Here is a 21,846-nt window from a genome sequence, read left to right as displayed (position 1 = left end):
CTGTTCGTCCTATTCCTCTTTTTTTTTTTGTTTCTCCCGTTTTCAAAATAATTGTTCAACATTTTCACACAAAATCATATGAAGTTTTTTGTGTTCGTACGTATATACAGAGGGAAACCGCTTATTGCAATTGCAGATAATATGAGCAGCCGGTTATTGTTATCTGAAAGCCCTCCCCGACCCTCCAAAGTGATTACAGTATGTAGTTCACGAGGGCAACAGTCGAAAACACAACTGATTTTTCTGGTCTTCGTTGTCAGGTGACGGTCTTTCTGTGACACGAGAGGACAGCCATCATATAATATGTCTGTGTGTGTGTATGGTTGCGTGCAATAATAGTTTGTAGAGCAAATGTGTTTGATATTCAATTGTGTATTGTGTAATAGATTTACAAGAAGGCTGTGGCTTCTGTGTGTGTGTGTGTCTGTTGGAGTTGAGGGCCAAATTGAATTTAAGTGAAGTTTTATGTACAACAATAGTCAGAAAATGAAATGTCACGCTTATGTCACCAAAAGTCACGGTGGGGGGGGGGGAGAAAAAGAGGGTGATGTGAGTGGTGGTGGTGGTGGTTGTGGGAGAGGGAAAGGAGCCTTGTGGTTTATTCGTTATTAATGGAAAGACAATTATTGAAAAAAAATATAAAAAAATTAATTAAAAATTTAAATCCCGAAAGATATCTCTTCTCCGAAAAAGAAAAAAAAAAAGAACGAAAAAAACCCAAAAAATAAAAAAATTCGAAATTTATTTTTTTAAAGAAAAGTAAAGGGAAAAGCTGAGGTTGAAGAGTACCTGGGAAATAAGGTCTGTGATTTGTTTGGATGAGGACGAAGGGCAGGGAAGGGGTTGGAAAACATCATTAAGGTGGATGGGCGGGTGGGGAGTTGTGTTTGTTGGTGGTTCATCTATTGTTATAACACTGGGATAGTTCTGGTGGGAGAAGAGACGAGTACGGGGGAGGAGAGACCGTCCATGTTATTGTAACTGGTCAGCCCCACGGTCAATGGCATGTGTGGACCGGCGTAGCTAGGAAACTGGAAGGCGCTTGCGGAATTGTAGCGAGGGCTCAACGTTGTCAAGGGGCTCAGCGAGCTCCAGAAGTGTAGGAAGGGTGTCCGATGACTAAGGAGGGGAGAGGCCAGAAAGATAGGCGTGTGGATGTTGGAATAGGACGATGACACTTTGAGTGTGGGGCTCGGGATCGGAAGGGACGTCCCCGGCGACAGAGCAGAAGAGGACGGCGCGTCGACGTGCAGGTTGAGCGGGATGGGTTTGGGTCGTGCCGGTGCCAACACCGAGGACGAGGTCGACGGGCTGTGGCTCTGCTTGCGATGCACCGCTTCACGCCGTTCCTCCGCCGACGACGGCAACGATAACGACGTGGACAAAGAGGAAGGCGATGCCGATGACATCGGTGAAGACGACGACGACGACGACGACAGCGACGGTGATGACAACGACGACAACGATGACGTCGGCGTCAACAGGGGTGATGACGTCGACGACGTCGGCGACGATGAAAATGACGAAAGTGACGACGTGGATAACGACAATGGCGACGGGAAATCGCTTTTCTTTTCCGAATACTGAGACTTGCTGGAATCCCTTTCGTGTGACTCTAGCTTTATCCCAGATCTGTGTTCGCTCCCCATCGAAGCAGCGGCGACTACAGCAGAATTAGAAGGATGGTGCCAAACGCTTGGAGCAGCTCTGTTCTCTAAATTGGTGGGTGCAACGAAATGCGGATAGACACGTTGGCCATACTCCATGGCCAGACTTTCCATTTTCACTTTGAACGGAATTTTACTTTCGATTTTTTCAATTTCAGGGAACGAAACGAATTTGTAGACAAATTTTTGGCCCATAACCTTTTTGATGATGTTTTTGTCGTAGTAATAGCGTAGGGCACGGCTTAGCTTATCATAGTTCATGTTGTTCTTGTTTTTGCGCAAACCCCAAAGTTTGGCAACTTCCTCAGCATTCACCAGCTTGAATTCACCGTCGTTGTTGGTCCATTGGATAATGTTGCGATGCTGGTGGCTGAGGAGAAGTTCCAGAAGGAACTGCCAAAGTGTGATGTTGGATTCCATACCTGTAGAAAAAACAGGAAACAGCAAATGAGTCAGGACAAAAAATAAAAAGTGAGGCAACAAATACTAAAAAAAGACATAGAAAACGTATAAGAACGTAACACACACACACACACAATAAATTAAAGGTTTCAATTTCCAAAACTCAGAGTTACTTGTTTTCAATCATCAGCTGCTCAGTGGAGCCTGTTTCTCTTTTGAATTTTGAAATATTTATTGCTTGAAACATGAGACATCTTTTTGAAACTTGAAATATAAGTTTGGAGAAAACACTTATCTTTATGCAATTTCGTTTAAAAACCTTTGTGAACGACAAAGTAACATAAAACGATAAGCGTTTTCTTTCAACTTAAGTTACATATTTCCAGAAATATTCAAACGGAATATTTAAAAAAAAAAAAAAGCAGACTTACTTTATCAGCTGATGATCGGAAATTAACTCAGATTACTAGAAATCGGAGCCATTCAGTAATAATGTATTACAGAAACACTCTTACATTTGTATTGAGTCCTATAATTTATCACTTCTGGTGAGCCAACACACACACACACACATATATATATATATATATATATATATATATATATATATAGCGTCAGTAGTTCATATATCCGGAGAAAAAAAAGCATACTCTGAAGAATTAGAGCAGTAATATATTTTTTTAGGGAGTTAGAAGTTATGGCCGGTCATAGAGTAACCATTGCTTTCGCCCCTATAAAGCGCGACTCGTCAGACTTCGGCCATTTGAGTCTGACGAGTTACTATAATGCTAAGCGCTGTACAGGTGCGAAACCAATGGTCATTCTATGAATGGTTATAACCTTTAATTTCCTAATATATATTGGGTTGGCAAGAAAGTAATTTCGCTTTTTTAGTATGAAATAAAAAGTCATTTTTTTCCATACAAAGAATGAACTTTAATCAATTACATATTTTCCATAAGTTTTACCATTCAAAGAATTTTGCAAACTTCGAAATAGATTGGTAATCTGACGGTGCAAGGTCAGGGCTATATGGTGGATGTGACATCACTGCATGTTAAAAATGACACTGAACTAACAGCTATTAATAAAATTACGCACAATTTGCTACTAAAGTAAGCTAAAAGTAACGGCTATCAAATGTCAAAAGGAAAAAAAAATCACAACATTGACAAAAGTCATAAAAAAAATCTTAACTATTTGCGAAAAACGAAATTAATTTCTTGCCAACCCAACACACACACACATATATATATATATAACCGCATATAAATACAAACATGCACAGATTCATACATACACATAAATACACACATACATATATGTATGTGTGTGTGTATTGGTTTATTTTATGATTCAACAAAGAGAGCACTCCATCTGGTGAGAGTCAAATATTTCTGTTTAAGGATCACAATAAATATTTTCGGGCGCTACAAATAGTTTCACGTATCTGGGAAATCCAAAAACGTTCTTCAGGCACAGACAACTCTTCGTACTGAACTAAGAACTTTAGATATGGCATGGGACGTGAGAATACGCGAAAACCACGAAAAAATGGTAGCGTATAGAAAATCCTAACATCTAATCGGAAAACGAAACTAGCATACCTGATGTAAATGTAATTAATGTATGAGATTGAATATAAATTGTGAAAGGAGAGTACAAATGTATAAAATATAAGGTAGAAATGTAACTATAAGAAATATCGGAAATATAAAAATTTATAAAGTATAAAAGATAAACCTAAAGAAATACTAAAATAAAGGGTGGGGGGCTATAGTAGTGAGCGATCTAACATCCTTAGTCTTTAAATAATAAGGTCGGGGAAATGTCAAATCAGTCTAAGATGGATGGGATTGTCCATTTCTTCAAAATATATTTTTGCATGTGTCTGCAACCACTGAAAATTTCAGACCTCGAGTTCAATACTGAGTTGGGGATTTTTGATCTGAACAGAATCTGTGCTCTTTCAGCCAAGCAAAGCCTACATTTCTTTGATCCATTCACATAATGTGTGAATTTTTCGATTATTTTCCATTTAACCGTATATGGCGTTTTATTCTTTTTCAAAGCCCTCACGCGGTTGGCTAACTTTGTGATCTTGCTCTTGTCCTTATGTAGGAACGAGGCTATGTGGTTGACATAGTGTCTTTTAAACTCCCCTTCACATAATCCAATATAGGTCTTTTCCCCGTTGTATTATTATTATTATTATTTAGGGTTGTAGTGACTTCCGCCTCATATACAATTGCCTTGGTCATGCACCGTTGTTCGAGTGGACAGGCTCCTGGATCGTGACAGTTGCAGCCAGCTTCAGGCTCTTTATGTTGGCCACGTGTAATGGAACTATGTTGGGGCAGCAGCTATGCGATAATTTCACTGATCGCCTGTTGAAAAATTTTCTATATCTGTGATTTACAGGAAAATGTTTGTCAAGGAGAGTCAAAAATCTCCTACCAATGTTCGTTTTTACATTGAGTGAAAAGGGAGGGAGGGGTGAACCAAATTATTTTCCTTAGCCTCTTTTTTGATTTTTTTGTCAGTATTTAGATTAATGTTAGTATGTTTTTGTACTACATTATCGTTGGTACTGCTATATATATCCTTAATATCATGATAAGTGTTAGAGGGATTATATGTTAACTCATCTTTAAACCCGCAATTGGCTAGGGCCTTATTATAGTAGGGGGCTACCCTCTCGAAAATTTCTTTAGAAGAAGAAAGGTTAGACATTCTTCTACTAATGTTGGCTACCAGGTTTTTTAATATGGCGGTAGGGTGACAAGACTGCCTATTTACACATGTAAACTTCTCGTTCTGTTTATAAAAAGGTTTATATGAGGAAGTGTTTAGATCTAAATAGTCTACTGTAGAGAGGTTAGTAGCTGCTGTGATTTTAAATCCTAATTGGTTAACGGTAGAGATAAGTTGTTTTTTTAAAATCTATCTAGCGTATGGCCATCACGCTCGTGGGAAATAATCAAACCATCGTCATGCTATAGGCCAATGTTATGTGTTGGGTATTTATATTTTAATGTATTTAGTATGAATAAGCCGACAAGATCACAAATATCAGCACTGTCATATGCACCCATATATATATATATATATATATATATATATATAATTAGAGAGGGGAGGGGAAAGAGGGATGTTTTTAATATAAATAGTGGCTTACCTTTGGATTTTGTGTGAGCTGCTACTTGTGTGCAAAGTCGTTTTGTGAGATGACACTCGGCACCCATGTCTGAATATCGGCTGGAATCAGAGAGTGTGGGAGAAGTGGGAGACTGGACCATTTCTAGAAAGAAAGAAAGAAAGAAAGAAAGAAATTTAATTAAATTGGAAAACAAAAATGATGCAATAAAAATTACTCAAAGCGAAATAAAAAAGCACAACAAAAAATAAGAGAAAAACAAAACAAATACGAAAACTAGAACAGTTTGGTTTTTCACTAAAGAGAGAAATAGAGAGAGAGAGAGTGGAAGAGAGAGGAAAGTGAGAAAGATAGAAGTGATAGTGAGAGAGGGCGAGAGAGAGAGAGAGAAGAACGTGTGTGAATGTGCATGGTAGAGAAGGTTTTTTCTGATATAGGAAAAGTAGATTGAATGGACTCCAGTATATTACTGGTATTTGAATAGAGACTCTAGAAGACTGAATGGCAAAGTCAGTGACAAACATCAAATGACATGTGGTTGTTGGTCCCGGTTAGAACATCTTTGATCATAGGTCTACTGGATTAGAATTGACCCAGGGCTAAACGACGACGACGACGACGACGACGACGACGACGACGGAAGAGGCGGCGGCGGCGGCGGCAGTGACATCAGGCGTTGAAGTTAATACAACAATACCGTCTTTATTAGATCTTTCGTGTTGTTGAAAACTGAGTCTTCGGATTGGCTTGAAGTACAATCGTGGCCTCACAAATACTAGCTTGTTAGTTCCTTCAAGACACTTCCGATTTGGTAGGGAATTGGTTGGGAAGGTGGGTGGAACCTCGCCCAACTTTCCCCTATATACATTACATAAAAGAGATGTCTTCAAGTTAGTTGCGCCCCTTATCACGCCTCTTTCTCTCTTTCTCTCTATCGCTTAACATGTATGTATATACGCATACATGTATGTACGCATTGTGTGTGTGTGTGTGTGTGTGTGTGTGTGTGTGTGTGTGTGTGTGTGTGTGTGTGTGTGAAGATTTCCAAAAATAGCAGACGCACACTTGCATACACACAAATACATTAGAAAAAACAAACAGATTTGTGTACGTGCGCGCGCGCGCTTTGAAATTATAGATAGCAAGGTTTCAAAACTATTCACAGACGTACACATAAACACACATCAGTACATACATGTGTGTGTACACACACACATGTATGTGTATGTATAAGCACGTATGGGAGTCGGAAAGTAATGCAATTTTTTATTTGCCTTTTTCACTCGCCATTGTGTGTGTGTGTGTATATATATATATATATATATATATATATATATATATATATATATATACATGCACAGACATTGTGTGTGTATGAACGTACATATATATACATGTACACACACATACACACAATGAAGTTAGTGTCAAGAGAGAGAACATCTGCTCAATTACTTCTCTTCAAACACACAACTGTAAATTCTATCAAGAGAGAGAGAGACAGACAGAGAGAGAGAGGGGGAGGGGGGGAGTGAGAGAGAGAGAGAGAGAGAGAGAGTTTATGAGTGTGTACGTGAGCGTGTATCAGTGTGTGTGTGTGTGAGAGAGAGAGAGAGAGAGAGAGAGAGAGAGAGAGAGAGAGAGAGAGAGAGGCAGTAGCTTTATCGTTTCAATTTATCACATGTTAAATGTGAATGAGATACTTGTTTAAGATTTCAAGTTTTGTTTTTTGCTTCTTTTTACTTCTAATTAAATAAATGTTAAAACCCAACGAACTTGCTTCCAAAATAACTGACGAAGTCAATGCATATATTATATCGACAAGGATACACACACACGCCTATGTAAATTGTGTGTGTGTGTGTGTGTGTGTGGAGTACTCAATACAAATTATAGAGGCTATTTGTTCACGCCAAGTGAAAAGCGTTGAGTAAAGACCAATTAAATCCGTGGATCCGAACGTGTGTGTGTATGTATGTATGTATGTATGTACGTGTGTGTGTGTGTGTGTGTGTATGTATGTACGTATGTGTGTGTCTGTGTACACGTCCCTATAACTTAGCGGTTCAGTAAACGATCCCGATAGAATAAGTATCAGGCTTAAAAAAAAGAAAAGAAAAACGTTGCCTTGTTAGGTGTCACATTGACCTAATCTGAACCAACACTCCTCCGCCGCCGCCATCACCAACAACAACGCTACAATAAAGTATATATATATATATATATATATATATATATATATATATATAATAATAATAATACAAATGATATATAAGCATATGCATGTATAGATACATATATGTACATACCTACATCTACATGTATATATAGATGCATATCCGGGTACAGGACGTCAGAAAAGGAACGGGAACATAAACAAAGCACAAAAAAACGGACTTTTTTACGGACAACAGAATGAACACATAGGAAAACAGACAAGTCACTTATGGAACTTTTCGTTCATCAGCTGCCTCTATTCTAAACTATATATATATATATATATATATATATATATATATACACACACACACACACACACATACATCTGTGTGTCTGTCTGTCCGTCCGTCTATCTATCTATCTATCTATCTGTCCGTCGCCAAACGTGAATGCATAGAGCTCATGCTTACCTCGTCGCATCGAAACATCTGAGGCCTACTGAATGATTCCGTTAGACTAACTAAAGGGAGGAGAGGCCACAGAATTTAAAGGCATGTCACTCAATCACATTAAAGTGGCACGTCCATTTCATTCACTTACAACAATGACTCTTATATGACTGGTCTTTTCAAAAGTTATTGTTTTAAATGAATACAGCCATTGTACTGAGCGCTTCGCTTAAAATTGTGGGTTTTCCAGGAATTCTAAATGGAAACACTCGGAAAAAAAAACAACAACAAAAACACCGACAGGAAAAACAAATGACGAGTCATTCGCAGCGTTTTCTCATCAGTCAAGTTTCCAGATCATCCTTACAGTTTCGGCCGGTTACATTTGAGACTGTTCAAATCTGGCTGGCCCCAAAAAGCTAAGCTAAGAGCATTAATTTTTTTTTGGTGGGGGGGGGGGGGGGGGAGAGAAAGCAAGCGAATACGTACGACAGCAAAGACAAAAAATAAAAAACAACCCCCCCACCAAAACAAGAAAATAACAACATGTATATACATATATATATATATATATATATATATATACATACATACACTAACTGAGTGTCCGGTCGTTGTCGGATAATTTTCGCAACAGAACGCCTTGAAAGATTTTCAAAATAGCACACTCACTTAAATGGCATTTTCTTCGTGGTGAGGGAGATTTTTCAGATTTTCCCCCCGCCTTTAGGATAGGAGGAAACTTTTTATAAAAAAATTAAATTAAATTAAAAAATGAAAATTTATTATCCCCCCCTCCCTCCAGACCGATTTTGTTCCTTTGTTTTTTGCACTACGCACTTTAAAACAATGAGAGACGCCTTTTTAAAAAAAAACTCTCCCCTCCCCTAATCAATACCGATTTTTCCCAATTTGTTTTTAACGAAAGAAGCCTTTGAAGGTTAACATTTTTTTCGAAAATCGACGATCGTCATTACAATTCCCACTTCCTTTATTTTCCAACTGAAAATGAAATGTAATTTAATAACAATAATGAAATCGTTATTTAATTTTTTTCATTAACACCGCCCCACTTCAAAATAATAAAAGGTGTGTGATTTAAAGGAGATTTAACTGTTGTTTCCAGCACATCCCACGACCACTTGGTACTTCTCTCGTTTCTTTGTCACTCCGACATGTATTGATTTTTTTCAATAATTTTCTCTACATAAACTTAATATATGGAATGATGATGTAGATGGAATCTGAGCAACAACAACAAAAAAAAATTGTAATCTAAATTTTTAACCCTCACTCCGCATCTAATCCGCGCGCGCGCGCTTGTGAGTAAGGAAAACATATTTACTAACACAAAAGCATGTTCGACTAAAGGTGGTGCTCCAGCATGGCAACAGTCAAATGACTGAAACAAGCAAAAGAATACTTTTTTTGTTTTGTTATTAAAGCTGCAAAACCCGCCCGATGAACGGGAACGTGAAACTGAGTAACAGTTTTTGTGATGTTTTTGCAGCTTAATTAATAAAGCATATTACCCTACCTTCGGTATTCGAGTACTATTTTTTCCACCTTGTTTTGCATTTATGTGTTTAATATATATATATATATATATATATATATATATATATATATATATATATAGGTCTATATGTGTGTGTTTGCATGCATAAGGTAATGTTTAGATATACACACATGTATGTGTGTGTATATGTATTTGTATGTTGAACTACATATACACACACAAACGCAAGTGGGAGTATGCATAGAATGTCTAGTCTTTTTTTTTTAAACACGCACTCTCTGTCCTATCTTATCTATCTGTCTGTGTGTCTATACGCCGGTCCAAGGTGCCCGTATATATGTCTGTCCGTGTGTGTGCGTTCGTCTGTCTCCTCCCTATCTATTAAATGTGGGCGTGACGACATCCAGACAACGAAACATTGGTCTTGTTGTTGTTGTTGGAATTTATCAACTGCTAATCACCCCCTTCACTGCCCCTAGCCTCTCCCCAACTCCCGGTAATGAATACACCACCACCGCCACTTGCTACTCAAGCTTGGCCTAACAATGGACCAAGTGTGTACTTGCCCACAGCCCTAAGCTGACACAACCTGGTTTACACACACGTACACTCACATGCGCGCGCGCACAAATACACACACACATAGACACATTGATACTAAAGTTGGCATTAAAGGAAGCAAAGATTGAACTTGAGAGAGAGAGAGAGAGAGCGCGCAGGAACTTTTATGTGCCAAATCTCAAATGTAAAAAAAAGAAAAAAAAAACCCCGAGTGTTCAAGGAATGATATTGGGTTGGTGCATAATTATTGCGGCTTTTTTTTTTTTTTCCAACAAATGTTATTCAACAAAGACAATAACAATATTTAACAAAAACATCGTTAAATAACGGTCTGCCAAGCAAATGGAAAGCAGTAATTGAAGTAGATGGTGAATATGCTCCGGAATAATCATTTAAAGATATTTTTGTTACATGTTGTTATTGTTTTTGTTGAATAAAATTTGTTGAAAAAAAAAATAGCTGCAATAATTATGCACCAACCCAATAGTTCCGAATGGACACTGGTTCTGTTGAGAGCAGACCTCAGGCGAGCCTTTACGAGCAACCACGAACCTTTACGTGGTTCGACTACCTGCTGGACATATCTGACAAATATCCCAGAAATCAGAACCTACTTTCGTAGTAAATGTGCACACCCTAACACAGAGTTATTAGTGAAGGATTATTAATCCAAGCAAAATTCTTTATAAGCTCTCTATTAATACACCAGGCTAACAATAATGTAAAGAACTCCGCGTATTATTGTGTCAGGGTCTGCGTAGTTTTCTTTATTGTCGTACGATAAAATATGTAATGAGCATTATTTATGTCTTGTCTTCTATATTAATAAAAGCGAAATTCTGTCTGTCTGTCCTTCCTTTTGGGACCCCTGTATCTCCTAGATTTGCTCTACACAGACATATTCTACCTTTTTGGAATCAGGATGATGCCGGGATTGAAAATTCATTTGGTTCTCGAAGATCCAGTATTAGGATCTGATTTGAAAGTATTTTGGGTTGCTATTTCTTACAGGTAAAGAGACCGTGAGAGGTTTCAATGCCAGTACAAGAGTTAGCTCCCTAAACTTTAAGTTTTATTAAGTAAAAGATAACATCATGTGGGCCTTCTATTCAGTTTCCATTGTCTATATCAGTGCTCCGCAACCGGTACGCCATCAGACGATGCTTGGTGTGCCACAGTGTAACCTGAATATAATTTCGTTCCCTATACTTTTAGTTATATTTTGGGTTCAGGTGTGACGCCAAATTATGAAAATATAAGTGTGCCATATGTGAAAAAAAGTTGCTGAGCACTGATCTATATTATTTAGGAGTGCACGTGCGCCTGTGGAGTACTTTTAACAAATTATGTGTTGAATTGGCGACGTAGACATAACAAACCGTTACGGTTTAACACACTTGTTCCGATTTTATCGAAAATCTTCTGCACAAATCTAATATTTCATACAGAAAACGAAAATCACAAGCAGTCCTTTGTGAAAAAAATATCAGCCTTATATATATATATATATATATATATACATATATATATATATATATATATAGTGAAGTATATTTGCCACTTAAATGTGGCTAACTCTTAAGGGTGGATGCTACTGTAGCTTATAGCCTCAGGAGGACACCTCCTCCAGCTGGCTATTGACACACTTTCTGTGCCCTATCAGTATTATACCTCGTTCAGAGATTTATATATATATATATATATATATACACACACTTTATTATTTTTAAAGCTACAATAAGAACACAAAGACGACTGCTACTCAGAATTTCACGTCCCCGTTCGTCGGACAGTTTAGATTATATACACACAATCAATGTGAAAGACTCATTTTTTTTTTTTTTAATTTCAGAAATGGTGATTGAACAGCGGAAATTAAGTACGATTCCGGTTCAGATGTCATGTGAATGTCTCTCCTCGTAACGCGTTCAACTCTCACTGAAATGAGACCACACGATAAAATTAGTACCAAAACTTGTCATAGAACTATAAAAAGGAAAAAAAATCTCTTGCATCCTACGCGCCACATTCTCTCTCAATAGGAAGTCACAATGGCTAATACAAGCGTTGTGATTGTCATCGTTCAAAATAAATATATACACTATCTCCTGTATCGGGTACTTTTGGTTTCATATCGCTTTTAAACCAGGAGCATACCACATGTTATCTTTATCTCTAACTTGTTCCAGTTACTGGACTGCGACCGTGCTGGGGCAGCGTGGTGAATGGTTTTAGTCGGAGAGACTAAATTTAAGGACTTAATTTAAGTCTGCAAATGTATTCCTATTCTTTTGTCTTTATTGCCGAACCGCTGCATTAGGGGACGTAATCAAACCAACAGTGATTGTCAAGCGGTGGTGGTGCTGGGGGAGGACAAACAAAACACACACACACACACACGCGATAGGGTTCCTCTCAGTTTCCATCTACCAAGTCCATTCACAAGGTTTTTGGTCTGCTTGAGGCTAGAATCGCAAACGCTTACCTAATGATGCCACACAATGGAACTGAACCTGGAACCATGTGGTTGGGAACTAAACTTCTTACCACACGGCGATTTGGTATGTTTCACACCTTATCGACAACAGCGAGAATGTTTTTGTTTTTTTATTGTTGTTGCATGAATCGCCTTGCGGGTTCGAATACGTCTAAAGCATATTTGAACCGGTGACAAGTTTAGATAAATCACTGCTTAGCGCACTTCTAAGCCGTATACACATATGGGTGTATGTGTACGTACACACACACACATACATAACACGTGTATAAGGCTCCTCTACTCACACACATCTACATACTGTGCGTGTGTGTGTCCCGTCCGTCCAGTCAGTTGACTGATAGATTTGACAGATTTCATGTTATGTCAGCTGTGTTAAGTGATATTTCGGCATGTCGTGTATGTGTGTATATATATATATATATACATTCACAAATAAATACACGTCCGTTTTCGTTTGCCTTTTATACATATACACCGTTGGAAAAAGCCAAATACTGCAATAGTTTCTTTTTTGAGGTGGGGTGCAATGTAAGTTCGTATTTGGTTACGAGTGTGCTGACACGAACACAAACAAATTGACACACGTACACATAGACACTAACACACACTACAGGCGGCATACAAAGTACACATACTTACATACATATATGACTTCAGACAACATAAAAAAACATGCTCCTAAACACACACACACACAGCCCAATACACAAAGGTACTAATATAGAGACAGACACCGACACACACACAATTTTATGCAACAGACAGAAATATGTTCTTGAACACACACACACACACACACACACTGAACCAGGCTCATAAAATAATATGCTAAACATGTCAAGGTACAAGACGTCACGGTTGGAATGACGGTCAAACGTTAAAATCATAAAATAGAAACAGCATTTGTCTCGGCAGTATGTTCCCCGACTCTAGACACAACACAATATACATACATAACGTTTGTAATACGCCGATGAAGGAGTCTCAACGTGGTCGCTCAATCAGCTAGATATAACTGCCAAATCTCTGAAATCTCACCCCACTATCTTGAACCGCCACATGGTCAATCGACATGTTAGAAATAACAGTAAAATTTCTTTGAAATCCCGCCGAATAATTTTTACTCTTGCCCTCCGTATCACGTGACAGATGCAGACTCTGGTCAGTGAGGACAAGAAACTGAATGATAAAACGTTTTGTGCAAAAAAATTCAGATTAAAGAAAGAAAAAAAAAAAAACATGGAACCCCACTCCCAATTCCAAGCTCGATTCTCAGAAAATTTTGGCATATCTACACAGGTCAACTCCCGACTTTATTTCGTTATAATTTTCAGAGGAATGGATAATTTTAGTGAAATTTTCTACAACAAATACCTTTCAGATGATGTAGAACGCGATTTTAGCAGAATTTAATGTGAAAACATTTTCGGACATGGTGGAATGGGAAGAAGAGTTTCGGATAATTCACACGAATCGACTTTGTTTCCTCATATCTTTCAGAAAAATATGGGTATATTTAATGAAACTTTCTACAACAAATACTTTTTAGGTGTAGTACGACTGTATGGGAATTTAATGTGAAAAAAAAAAAAGACTTGGCGGGCGCGTATACATACATACTGACATACATCACAATTTTTTCAAATTTCATTTGGTATATATATATATATATATATATATATGATGTGTGTCAGTAAGTATGTGTGCATCTACTAATTACCCCTCCCCCATCATTAAATTCCAGTGTAATCAGAATCTACATCAACAGAAAGGTATTCGTAGAAAATTTCATCCAAAAAATATTCATTTTCTGAAAGTTATGAGGTGACAAAGACGGGGGAGGGCGCACTAGTGTAGTTATGCATAATTATTTTACTATTACACCAGTCTTAAAAAAGGACGGGCACATTCGATAAAGTAGAGCCAGATACACTGTCTTAAATCAGTGGTTCTCAACCGGGGTCCATATAAGATTTTTGAGGGTCCACGCAAGCAAAATAACTGGGGACACAGTATTTTAAGGGTCTTAGAGAGAGAAAAAAAATGCTTTAGTTGTATTTATTACAAGAACGAGCTTGGTTTCTTTCTTTAGAGTTTTACGTAGTTCAACCTACAGAAGTTAACGTGTGGGAAACAAAATAGGAATTTTGAAAGACGTATCTATAAAACTAGTTTTTAAACACTGAATGGTTATGGGGGGGTCCATCAAAATAGGATAGGAATCAAAGGAGTTCATAGATTAAAAGAAAAAAAATGGTTGAGAGTCGCAGTCCTAGATAAAACCAAAAAGATAGGATTGTCACTGAAGGAATCTCCTTAAATACCTACTTAGTCGGGCCAACCACCACTAACACAAAACACCATCAACGCCGCCGACTCCAACAACAACAACTGACACTGGACAGATGTTGAGGAGTGATGACGAAGCGTTGGCGATGGCCAAATAATAATAATAATAATAAACGAAGTGTAAAAAAAAACGAAGCTGCATTAGAGAAATGGCGACATCAAAGAAAGTGAGTCTTCTGTAGATGTGTCTATTGATCGCTGGGTTGTGATAACGATGATGGTGCTTAATGGCGGTGGTGATGGTTGTCGTGGTGATGGCGGCGGTGATAGTGATGTTGGTGGTGGCGGCGGCGGTGGTGGTAGCGAGAGAAAAAAAAATTTACAGGTGAAACAGTCATTAGCTATCACAGGAAGAACCCTGAACAGACGACATGGTATGAACAGACGACATGGTATGAACAGACGACAAGGTATGAACAGACGACAAGGTATGAACAGACGACATGGTATGAACAGACGACATGGTATGAACAGACGACAAGGTATGAACAGACGACATGGTATGAACATACCTACGACCGACAGCGGAAATTTTTCAACGTCATTACTTTTTAAATTTTTTATTTGCACAATCAATGTTCAACACACACACACCCACAGACAGTAAACGATGGATTGTATTTTAACGCTTTTCGCAGGAAGGAGAGAGAGCGTGTGAGAAAATAGTTATGACGGGTAAAGTAGTTGTGTAGGCAGGGCAGTTACACACAGGAGCCAGCTGTCAACCGCAAGCCAATAGGGTTTGGTAACTTGTACCATGTTTTAACTAATTGTTTTAGGAGCCTATGTAGTGACGTGCAGACATAGACAACCTCTCAATTTCCTTGGAGTCAATGGCACATCCAGAGGAAGAGAGAAAGAGACAGATATATATATATATATATATATATATATATATATAGAGAGAGAGAGAGAGAGAGAGAGAGAGACGACCTAGCACTCAACCGGTAGTTTACACACACACACACACACACACACACGCACATACACAAAATCTTAAAATAATTCTTTAGGCCGTGTCCGGTTACTGAAGACTTTCGTTATGACAAAACATATTAGATAACTTGTGATGCCATGTTTCACATTAAAAAACACATTTTCCCTTAGCATTCAAGCACTCAGTTTAATTTGGAAATGTACTGAAGAACTAGCACACGCAAACATTATATATATATATATATATATATATATATATATATATATATATGTATACTCACATACTCATACGAACACGAGACGGTTCAGTATTATATTCATACTTTAATGTGTGTAAACTTATATCTACTGAGATACACATATATAGACGCACGCGCAAATGAGATGGAGAGAGAAAGAGGGGGGAGGGAGAGAGAGAGAGAAAAAGAAAATTTAATTTCAAAATTTCAGTGCCACATTCGTCAAAATCTAGAGATGTAATGATATATATTGGCGAAGGGGGAAATACTGTGAAGGGGGTACGGAGGGAGAGGGAAATATGCGCGCGCGAGCGCATGTGCATATCTATGACTATATGCATGTGTACGGGCACATACATACCCTAGTGAGTGTGTGTGTGTGTGTGTGTGTGTGTGTACAGATACGCAAACACACCTACATATACACAAATACACTCGTATCAAATAGTTAACGACACTTATCACATAAATAATGTGTGTGAATATGTGTCTATGTATGTGTGTGTATGCCTCAGCTCTCTCTCTCTCTCTCTCTCTCTCTCTCTCTCTCTCTCTCTCTCTCTCTATATATATATATATATATATATATATATATATATATGTGTGTGTGTGTGTGTGTGTGTGTATGTCTCTCTCTCTCTATGTGCGTGTGTGTGTTATATAATATCGTCTGTGTGTTGTCGGTCGGCGGAACATCTAGAGCAGTTTTGTATTACGTGTTGCGAACTAGACACGAAGGAGGATATCCCAGAAAAATTGCATAAATTCTCCGATGGCGATGTCACACACACGCACGCGTGTATACACCGAAAGCATGTGTGTGTGTGTGCACAGACATATGTATTTCTATATAACTTTAAATATAGCCATTAAAAAAAAAAAAAAAATTTCATAAGTAAAATCGTTCCGCTGATATATACGTAGGAAAATGTATAGATGCCTGTCTATGGAGGTGGGGGGGGGGGGGGAGAAAGCGAACGAGATGGAGTGATAGGTAAATGGATTAGGTAGATGATTAGGCGCATGGCTCAGTGGTTAGAGCGTCGGGTTCACAATCATGAGGTAGTAAGTTCGATTCCTGGACCGGGTTGTGTGTTGTGTTTTTGAGCGAGACACTTTATTTCACGTTGCTCCAGTTCGCTCAGCTGTAGAAATGAGTTGCGACGTCACAGGTGACATCGGTAGCGTGGAGACGGGAGGCTGGTATGCATGGGCGACTAATGGTCTGCCATAAACAAGCTTGCCCGGACTTGTACCTGGGAGAATAACTTTCTAGGGGCGACCGAAGGTGGTGGGGTCACCCTTATATGGTTAGACAGATAGATTAATAGAGGGATATATATATATATATATATATATATATATATATATATATATATAGAGAGAGAGAGAGAGAGAGAGAGAGAGAGAGTAGCACTGTATAGTTTTGAACGCTGGTGAAAAATACTCCCATATCCCTCAAAAACCATCATCGTCATCCCTTTTTTTCTTAAGGGTTTGGAAGGAACGATGTTGACAAAAATAGTTCCCAATATACCAAAACACACACACACACACACTGTGTGTGGCCAAGTTTTAGGACAAGGAACAGAAGCGGCGAGATAAAGTTAGCATAAGATGCTAAAGAAATGCCTAGCGGCAATTGCCAGCGGCTCCGGAGGAAACTGCTCAAGTCTTGTGTTTGGTTGGAGAATTATTAATTCTCGAGATTATCTCACTTCTCCCAAAGCGAACATTATCTCAGCCCGGTCCGGGAATCGAACTCACTACCTCATGATTGTGAACCCGACGCTCTAACCACTGAATCATGTGCCTATAAAATAGTTGCTGTGCTGATGACACTAACTGTATCCACAGAAGAAAAAAAAAAAAAAAAAGACAATCTCGTTTTTAAATGGCATGTCAATTCTGGAGAATTATTGATTCTCAAGATTATCTCCCTTCTCTCAAAGTGAATATTCTCTCAATAAATGAAGGACATATTTTGCTCCAGATGTATTTATTAGAAGAAACAGCAAGGTTTCTTACTCTAACATTTTGTATAGTTCAACCTACACAAATAACTGTGTGATAAACAAAATAGTAATTTTGAAAAAAGTATCTACAAAACTAGTTTTCAACCATCGAATGATTATAAGGAATCCACCAGAATACAATTGTAAAGCAAGGGGTCTATAGTTTAAAAAAATGGTTGAAAACCATTTGTTACGCCGATCAAATTGATCCCAGTCCATATTTAGTCTTGTACTTCTATCGGTCGAGCCCTTTCTAAGCTACTAATAGCCAAATCTATAAATCTAAATAGACCTACATATCTATGGCTTTTTATCTTTATAAACACACATCGCGAGATACCACCATTCGCCTCTTTTCTTAAGGGCGTACGTCACTCCAATCCCACAATTCCCGTTAAGCTCCACAATCCATTTAACCTATCACACACACACACACATATAAAAGGTCATGGCCATGCTGTAGCATCACTTATAACCTACGCAACCGTTTTTTTCTTCCTTCCTTCCTTTCATTTCTCCATTTGTTTATTTGTTTGTTTTTAATGAGCCCCTCATCCCTCCCCCTCCCCTCAAAACAGCTGAGTAACTCTCTTCATCGTTTCGTGCGGATTTTTTTTCTTTTTCTCTCCCCCTCACCTCCTCCTCTTCCTCCATCACCAGCAGCATCACTGATATTCTCGCTCAGCCTCTGCTGACGTCAATCGAGGCCGTTCCTTCATCACAGAGGAAATGGTTTTGGTCAATTAGTGGTGGCTGGCATCATGCCAGGTGAAATCATCTTCCCTTCTTCTTCGCTCACCCTCTTTCTCTCATCTTCTAACACACACACAAACACAAAATATGTATTTACGGGTATGTGTGAGTGTAGTATATATACATACACAAATATACACGCATCTATTATATACGTATATATATATATATATATATATATATATATATATATATAAACACATGTACATATATATATATATATATAAAAACACATGTACATATATATATATATATATATATATATATATATATATATATATATATATATAAACACATGTACATATATATTCATATACTCATATATTGTTTATATATATATATATATATATATATATATATATATATATATATATAAACACATGTACATATATATTCATATACTCATATATTGTTTATATATATATATATATATATATATATAGAGAGAGAGAGAGAGAGAGAGAGAAAGAGAGAGAGAGAGAGAGAAAAATGCATATATGTATATACATACATCACGTTCGCGTACACTTTCAAATAATTTTGTACATAAAATCGTGTGTATACACACTTATATACACAAACATCTTCCCATCTACATTGACATATTTGTGTGCGTGTGTGTATGTGTGTATACACACACACACACATAGATGTTCTATTCCCTTACCACACCCCATTTTCTGTCTGTCTCTTTCTCTCTCTCTCTCTCTCTCTCTCGACCCCAGCCGACACCACCCCGCCACAATAAGCTGACTCAGCACCGAACACTGCAATGAGTATCTGATTCTGCCGACGTCCTCCTCCAGTTGTCTACAGGTGACGTAACAGGAGAGAGCAGAGCCGCGAAGTACGACATTGAAACACGAACGGAGCTGATAGTGTAGCTTACTGGTTTCAGAGGGAAGCGGGAGAAAAAGAACGAGAGAGCGAGAAGGGGATGTGGGGAGCAGGGTCGACATCACCGACGAGATTTGAACTCAAAATTCGAGTTGTAATTAAACCTATTCAAACATCTCAGGCAATTCGTCACGTTTGATTTTTTAAAACTTTAGCTCAAGGTCATGCATTACCAAGAAAGAAAACAGCCGAGGCTCGTCTTCCAGAAAACAGCTGAAGTGTTATTGGTCATACGACGTTGGGCATACATTTGCAACCATGGGTTATGACAATAAATATGACCTAAACACAATAATTATAATTTAACCATATATCAAATCTCATGTGTGTGTGTGTGTGTGTGTGTGTGTGTGTGTGTGTGTGTGTGGTAAAGCATTTTTAATTAATTTTAAAAAAAATTTATCTTTTGAGAATGTAAAATTCCAACACGTGTTTCTGTTGTATAAGTGTCTTAGCGTCCTTAGATGTGAAAGTTCTGTGCACTTAATCAATTTACATACATACACACTCACATATCGCTTAGGCATAGCGATACTAACACACACATCTAAATTTTCTCGTATTAAATAGTCTTCCTCGCCTCCATCTATTTTAATACTGTTATATATATATATATATATATATATATATATATATATATATATATATTATTGAGTGTTCATCACCTACAGCCGTTTCTGCTATAAGATGCAATACTGCACTCATGGTCGAGTGCTTGCGTGAACCTCCGACGGAGCTATGAGGTGATGCACAAGCACTCGGGTATGAGTACGCTGAATCTCATAGCAGAAATAGCTGTAAGCGGATGAAGTTCATTATATAATTTTCCCTTCCCTTGTCATTTAACGCTTTTCTCTGAGTATATGTACGTGTGTAAGTGTGTATGTGTGTATATTCCGCCACTACCCGCCACGAAAACAATTTAATTTGTGTTCGTGGGAAGAACCATTTTAACGATGCGTACTGCCTTAATTCTTCGAAACGCCGGAGTTTTAATGGTGGCAGCTGATGAAGGGGATGTTTCTATGTGGCCTGCCTGCTTGTTGCACCTTGTTTACCATTTTGTCCTTGTTCTTTTGCCACGTCATGTACCCAGTTATGTATCTATATGTACATGTAGATGAACGTATATACATACATGTACATATATATGTATATACTCATATATTGTTTATATATATATATATATATTTATACATACACACACATACTTGAGTGTTACACGTCATACGATGGGTTCCATAAGGAGCAAATGTTTGTTACTATGAGTAATATGAGGAAATATGATAAAAGTTAAATAATAATGATAATTATTGTATTTGTCAAATTCTCTGGTGCTTTTACAAAATGATAAAATGAATACTAAATAAAGTATCACCGTACACAATCTGAAAACATCCGATGTAAGAGGTTCTAGCGCTGACCAACCCCTCTGAATTTCAGACAATCCATTTAAAGCAATATTATTCAACGTGTCACTAACCTAATTTAATTTCAAAGTCGTCTTCTCTTTTTTTTTAAGAGAAAGCCTTATCTGAAGCAAATTTGTTTGCTATTTCTAGCAGGCTGAGTGACCACATAGAGGCTTCCTATCCTCAACTCATCTTAATTTTAGACAGTGTATCTAGAATTACATTATCCGATATGTGTCATTCTTTGGTTACTATTTCTAGCAAGCTGAATTATCACGTTAGCAGCTTCCTCGTCAGCACGTGATATCTACGGCTGGTGCGTGTGAAGGAGGATATAAAAGAATGGCGGGTATTCCAGCGGATTGCAATACTAAAAAGTAAAGACGGGACATAGTATTTAGTGATATCAGAAACGTTAACTTCGTTTTTTATCCTCGTGGGGTCGATGTATGAATGCCGGGCATGTACAGGACCGACAAATTTCTACTTCGGTGCCAAATACCATATTAGTTCGCTTATTACGCTTGTTTGTTTATTTTTCTCTCGCGTTTTGATAAAGGAACAACGATTCAGTCGTCCAACCTAAAGCCGCCATTTTGAAACGAGCGTATTACGATGGCGACATAACATCACAAAGCTAATGGTTTTATTTCCGCGCTGTTGAGCCAGTGCTATCCAGGAAAGAACTGGACTTTTCTCGGTATGGACATGGAGGAGAATCTGTCTGATTTAACGCAATATCCCTGCTGTTTCATCGGTCATGGAGAACGAATGAAGGTTATTTAGAATGCTTCACTGAACTCGTCCATTTTTTTTTTTTTCAAACTAGT

At 37.9% G+C, this 21,846-nt stretch overlaps 1 protein-coding gene across 1 annotated transcript in view; it reads right to left on the bottom strand.

Annotated features, from left to right (window-relative positions):
- LOC106873712 (ETS domain-containing protein Elk-3-like) overlaps window positions 1-21,846 on the bottom strand; it is a 31,272-nt gene that overhangs the window by 6,207 nt on the left and 3,219 nt on the right. The window contains exons 3-4 of the mRNA XM_089342207.1: window positions 5,248-5,370; window positions 1-2,089 (exon numbers count right to left, since the gene is read on the bottom strand). The exon at window positions 1-2,089 is cut by the window's left edge and continues 6,207 nt beyond it. Coding sequence (XP_089198333.1) covers window positions 909-2,089; window positions 5,248-5,368 — 1,302 coding nt within the window. The 5' untranslated portion in view covers window positions 5,369-5,370 and the 3' untranslated portion in view covers window positions 1-908. The remainder of the gene's footprint in view (window positions 2,090-5,247; window positions 5,371-21,846) is intronic.

Source organism: Octopus bimaculoides, chromosome 25, assembly GCF_046866305.1.
Source record: "Octopus bimaculoides isolate indiv1 chromosome 25, ASM4686630v1, whole genome shotgun sequence".
In the NCBI taxonomy this organism is placed as follows: Eukaryota; Metazoa; Mollusca; class Cephalopoda; order Octopoda; family Octopodidae; genus Octopus; species Octopus bimaculoides.
The sequence above is the reverse complement of the archived record's forward strand: the minus strand, read 5'-3'. Positions and strand labels throughout refer to the sequence as shown.